Genomic DNA, 6,602 nt, shown 5'->3' with positions numbered 1-6,602 from the left:
CTTCTTGTCGAGGTGAACTTTCTGCACAACCTCGCCCTTGACCTTGACCTTGACCTTGACCTTGCCCTTTGCCACGACCTCGGTTATCTCCACCGCTGCCGCTACGACTCGATGATCTAGAAGAAAAATCGGCTTCTCCGTTTTTCTTCATTCGTGACATCCATTCATCATGCGTGAGCAATAGATGCTCCTCCTCTTGGTCTCCGTATCCGCGAAGTCTCTCCTCGTGGACTTTGAGACGGCCGACGATCTCTTCGACGGTCATATTCTTGAGGTCACCAAATTGCTCGATCGTTGTAACGATCTGCATGTATGCTTGTGGTAAGGCTCTAAGGAACTTCTTGACGACGGAGATCTCCTCCACCTTCTCTCCTAACGAGCGGATACCAGTCACAATGGATGTCAATTTCATGGCGAAATCATCCACCGATTCCCCATTCTTCATACGAATCGCCTCAAATTGTGTCTTCAAGGTTTGCACTTTTGCCTCCTTGACTCTCTCCACTCCAACATGCATTGTCTTTAACGTCTCCCACGCTAGCTTAGCGGAATCTTTCTCAGCCACCATGAGAAGAACGTCCTCAGGGAGTGCTTGATAGATGGCAGCGAGAGCCATTCTATCCATCCGTTTGTCGACATCTTCGAGCATCACGGCTTCCCACACTCCTTGTGCTTGTAAGTTTACCCGCATCTTCAATGCCCAAACCGAGTAGTTACTCTTCGTGAGTAACGGATAGGAGAGCGTCACATTCCCTTCTCTTCCAATCTTCATTGCCGCCGCATCTTTGGTTGATCTTGTCGACGACATGTTCTTCAATCTAGCTCTGATACCAAATGTTGGCTTTGACTATTGGATCTTTCTAAGAACAACTATGAAGATATGAAACTCTGGAAAATAGATATTTGCTAAAGAAGAAAAAGTCTTGAAAAAACTTGAGTGTTGTATATTCAACCTTTACAAACAATCTTTATATAGGAGTAATTAGCCTAGAACCCTAAATTACTTATACATATAGGCCCAAGCCCATTAATAATTAAATATACCCTAATGGTATAAAAAACAATATAATAATATAATATATTATATTGTATAATATAATAATATATCAATATAATATATTATTATATTATATACACTAACATCAATAAAGGTCTACAACTTTATATTTTCTGACAATCAATGCTTAAACTCACAAAGGATATCAAATTTAGGAACAGAATCCTGATAATTATTCTTTCAATTATTAATGTTCCTATCTCTCAAGCCTAAGTTCAAGTTTCTAAAATTATAAGAGCATTAACATTATTGATTCGTCACACAAAACATTTATCAAACACCTTAAACACCTTATGTGCATAATGCAGAGGAAGAATGGAAAAGTAAAGGCAAACCAAATAAGAATCCTTTTAGTATAAAATTTGACTTAATAGGACAATATGAAGATAGAGCAACACGAAAAATGAATGAAATTTCTAAACATCCATGTTTGTACAATTGATGATATGTTCATACATAAGGCATGAAAGTTGAATGAGAAATTCAGGAAGAAGAGAGTGATAGAGAATGAAAAGCACATACTACAATGAATATAGAACGATAGTAATGCAAGATTCGTCATCGACAACACGTGAAAGATAGAGATCGGTGAGAAGGAAGGGCGACAGTAGTAATGTGAATGCTAAAATTTCAGTAGAAACTCCTCAAGAATCTTGAAAAATAAAAAATGATTGACTGATCTTCAAGCTACAGTTAAGTAATGCAAATTTGAGCGAATTGATATAAATGGCATTTATTGTGCTTGAAGATGACGATTTCCTTTGTATCTCAATTCTAATGATATATATAAAAAAAAGTTTGTTATAATAATAATAATATATTAACTAATATCAAAAGTTAGCATTTTTTTCAAAATAAACAGCTTAATAAAGTTTAGAGAAGAAGAACTACAAGTTTTGTGACAAAACTTTCAGCGAAAACTTTCGTCGAAAATTACGTTGAAATATCTGTCAAAAAGTCTATCTTTAATAAAAAAAAAATTCTGACAATCAAAATTCGTCACAAATTATATCAAAATTATCGTGGGAAAATTCTTGTCATGTGTACTGTCTATGATAGCGATGAAAAGATTGTCGCTAAATTTTCTTAATTTTTTTCGGCCTGTTTTCTTTTTTTTCATTATTTTCTCTGATATTTATTTATTTTGTCTCAAATTACATAAGTAAAATCGTCGAAAAATTCTGAAGTCACTCGAGCATCAATAAATTTTCGTCATAAATCCCTTTTTTTTATTGTTGTAGTGACATCTTTCTACTTAAAAAATACTTTTATTCAAATTTGCAATATAAATATCTATGTCCACCCTATACCAACCGCTTAGTTAGTTTTTTTTATTCAATCCAATATTTGTATAATTTTCTTACAATATTTACTAGGAGAAAAAGTTCATTTCCCAATATATCAAAAAGAAATTATAATGCAGTCCTCGCCACTTCAACAAAAACTTAAAATATTCACATAAAAAGAACACTAATTGCGTATAAAAATATTAAAAAATGAAATTAACAAAAGTTAGCATGTGCAATAAGAATGTCATTCACTATCCCATGACTAGACAATAGATAGTTAATGAATGGAATTCTTAAAGAAAAAGAAAAGTTCATCTTAAAATGAAATCGACACTCTAATAATAAATCTAACTCTAACTACCCATATTGGAAAATATCATCTCCACAAATTTAGCATGAAATCAAGATAACTATAAAAATAAAAAGAAAGAAAGAAGAAGAGTTGGCCACCAAAAGTGAACCAACCATTAGTGTAGTGAAGATTAATGGGGAGAAAGGAGGCTGGCTATTTTATAAAGACAATGACAATTAACTGGTTGAGAATAGACCAGCAAAATCACACACAGAAATGTTCCATATTCCATCTTGTTGGGAAACCTAATCATTTTGAATTAAAAAACATAATATTTGTCCAACAAAGTCTTATTATGGCCCAATACTCAATCCCCACCTTACTCCTAATTATTCTCATCTTGTGTTTCCTTCGCGTTTCTGATTCTGTTTCGGTTTCCGAGGCTGTATTTCGTCCTCATCACCATTTTCGTTCTCATTCTCATTCTCATCGAGGTGAAAACAAGAAGATCTTTAACGTTTTGCAGTTTGGTGCCAAATCTGGTGGCATAGAAGATTCCACACAGGTACTACTAATAAGATCATGTTTTACAGTAATCTTAGGATATTTATTTTCCTATTGTGATTGCATTCATAAAACAATATATTGTAAGATCTTAAAATATCTTATAAACATGTACAATTAAATAACTTACTTTAAAATCTACAATCTCAAGAAAATGGAATTTATTTAGTCTTCCCCTTACAAATAACAAAAATTAAATTATATCCAATATTTCCTAGATAGTATTTCCTAGATAGTGAATCATATGGGTCGATAGGAATAGGAGATCTTATTTTAAGTCTATGGTCTAGACCGGGGCGGATCCACTAAAATACTTTGTATGTTTTTGACAATAACGACGGTATTTTCTCGTCGTTATTGATGAGTTCCCCGTCGTTAAAGAATAACATTCATATTAAAACTTGATACTATTATCAAGTTAGCCCGGATAGATTTTGTATAAAAATATTAGCCCGGGTAGATTTCAAATCCTGGCTCCGCCCCTGGGTCTAGAGTTCATTTACATTACGTTAGGTGAGATGAGATCTAAGTACTAAGCTGTTTAAAAGATGAGGTCTAGGTCCTAGGTTATCTTTACCGGGGCTTCTCTTGGAGTAGCTCAGGATTGGATGATGTGTCTCATTTTTGTTGTGTTTTTAATGTCGTGTAACTATTATCAAATGCAATGATCATTAAAAAGAATAAATAAAAAGATTTTCATCTCAATTCTCAATCATTAATTTAATAAAGTATATATCTCTATCAAATGTTCCTCCGACTATTATTTTAGGCGTTTGAGGATGCATGGCAAGCAGCGTGTCGAGGGCCAAAAGCTAACGGAAAAACAAAAGTGATTGTGCCGCATGGGAAGATTTTTAAGGTAAGTTCGTCTCTATTTGCGGGGCCATGCAAGGCGAGCTCAATCGTTTTTGAAATACAAGGAAATATAAGAGCCGACACCGATCTCTCAAATTACCCATATCAAAGATGGTTGTCTTTCGAGTCCGTCACTAGCCTAACCCTCACCGGTAATGGAACCATCGATGGTCAAGGAAATAACATGTGGCAATATAATGACTGCAAAACAAACCCTCATTGTATCCATCTCCCATCTGTAAGTAGAAATAGTTTCCATATGATCCCAATTCATAAAGAAAATCTAATATAACATGTTTTGTTATAATAAAATAATAGGCTTTATACTTCAACAACGTGAATAGTTCCTTAGTACGTGGGATCCATTTGGTTAATGCCATGGGATTTCACATGCACATAACTAATAGTAATGCGATTAGGGTTAAAGGGGTTCAAATTACCTCCCCGGGTTCGAGCCCAAACACTGACGGCATACACATAAGCAAAACCCATAGTGTTCAAATTTCCGCAACCACCATCAGCACCGGCGACGATTGTATTTCCATCGGTCAGGGTTCAACTCATGTTTCCATAACTAAGGTGGTTTGTGGCCCTGGACATGGTATTAGGTACGTTAATTGTTCTTAATAATGGTTAAAATGTCATTTTAAATTCAAGATTTTAATTCTTACTTCACAATTATTGATTATAGTGTGGGTAGCCTAGGGAAGGTACCCCAAGAGCAAGATGTAAGAGGTTTGATTGTGAGTAACTGTACATTGATGGGAACCACGAACGGGCTCAGAATAAAGACGTGGCCCAAGTCTGATCCAAGCAAGGCCACCGGCATAATTTTCAGGGACATTATAATGTTGGATGTAAAAAATCCCATCATCATCGACCAAAGCTACGGTGATCGTGATGATCGCATTTCCAACGTCTCTATCTCACACCCTCCAAAGCATATATATAAACAATAATTTGATCATTTTAACCTAACTAGAATGTTTTCTCCTTGTTTTCTTTTGTTCCTCTAACAGCCATCTAGAGTGCAAATAAGTGACATCGTTTACCAAAACATTCGTGGGACGTCGGTGTCGGCTGTGGCGGTGAACCTTATGTGTAGTAAGCTTGTTCCGTGTGACAATGTGCGGATGACAAACATTCGGTTGGTGTCTGTTAGCGACAATGTGGGGCTCATGTCGGCTTGCACAAACGCTAGAGTGGGCTATATGGGGATGCAGATACCACCGCCTTGTCTAATGTAGAAATCCATGCACAAATCCGTCTATGGAAGAAAATGATACTCGATTAGAGTAGGCTCTTTCAAGAAATAGTTAGACATTGAGAGTCAATGAAAGGAATTTTCCAAGAAATGTTTTGTTTGAATGATTTGTATAAAGAGAAATGGAGACCATTTTCTTATATAATTAATCATAGAACTAATTGGAATTGCAACACAAAATTAAAAGTGTATTTGATGCAAGAGAGTGTTTTCTATTTTCATAGACATTCAATAGGCAAATACTTAGATCCTTCAACAATAACAACAAAAACTAAAAACTAAAAAAAAAAAAAAAAAAACCTCCCACTTTATTAGGAAAGGAAAAGAAAAGAATAAGAAAATTTAACATTCTAGATTCAAAATAAAAGCCTAAAAAAATCAATATTATTATTATGATGTAAATTATGATAAATATCGAGGTTACTTATATGAAAACTTTAAATACCCTAATTAGTATAAAGATTGCTTTATGAGAGTACATTAACATTTTAGAAATAATCAAAATCACTTTTAATTTGAATAATCACATGTACTAATAATAATAGAGAAAACAAAAGAAAGAACACAAGATATAACGAGGTTTAGTCAAAACTGCGTACGTCCCCGAGAGTGACATCACTCTGAAGGTTAAAACCTTATGTTATATGGTATTTATAGAGTAGTATAATAGGTCACAATGACTAAATTACTTTAAGCCCGTCACATTAACTCTAAACTTAATTAACATGTGTAATAAACTACATACATAATAATTTCCATCTCGGATAATATTTCATCTCATAGAAGATAAATCACATACCTCCACCTTTGAGAAATTCAAGACTTCTTAGATAACATTTTAGATTTCCGTACACTACAAGTGGGTTGACCTACCACCATTCCTTAGAAACTTGAGACATTCAACAAGTCAAACAATGTTTGAACTTGTCGATAGTTTTTGGGTTGGTCAACATATCAACTGCATTTTCACTAGTATGCACATTCTGTAACGGTGTCTCATCAGATACAATCAACACTCTATTCTTGTGAAATCTCACATTAATTTAATTCGTTCTAGCATGGTACACCTGATTCTTTGCCAAATAAATGACGCTTTAACTGATACAAAGTAACTGAACTTCACTTTGCTCAATACCTAGTTCCTTTACTAGTCCATTAAAGCTATAACGCTTCTATATTAGCTTCAGTTATTGCCATATATTTTGTTTCAGTTGTTGATAGTGTCATAGTAGACTGAAGTGTTGATTTCCAACATATAGTGCCACAATAAACCCGGTTGTA

General features: G+C 34.4%; 1 protein-coding gene across 1 annotated transcript; it reads left to right on the top strand.

The window, feature by feature from the left end:
• The first annotated feature begins 2,993 nt into the window (after positions 1-2,993).
• LOC124943463 (exopolygalacturonase-like) lies at positions 2,994-5,304 on the top strand. Its single transcript, XM_047483963.1, has 5 exons — positions 2,994-3,203; positions 3,972-4,295; positions 4,376-4,665; positions 4,749-4,974; positions 5,077-5,304. Exons 1-5 carry the CDS (start codon positions 2,994-2,996, stop codon positions 5,302-5,304), a joined length of 1,278 nt encoding a protein of 425 aa, XP_047339919.1.
• Positions 5,305-6,602: the final 1,298 nt, after the last annotated feature.

Source organism: Impatiens glandulifera, chromosome 6 (assembly GCF_907164915.1).
Source record: "Impatiens glandulifera chromosome 6, dImpGla2.1, whole genome shotgun sequence".
NCBI lineage: Eukaryota > Viridiplantae > Streptophyta > Magnoliopsida > Ericales > Balsaminaceae > Impatiens > Impatiens glandulifera.
Note: the sequence above shows the minus strand (reverse complement) of the source record. Positions and strands in the feature narration are given on the sequence as shown.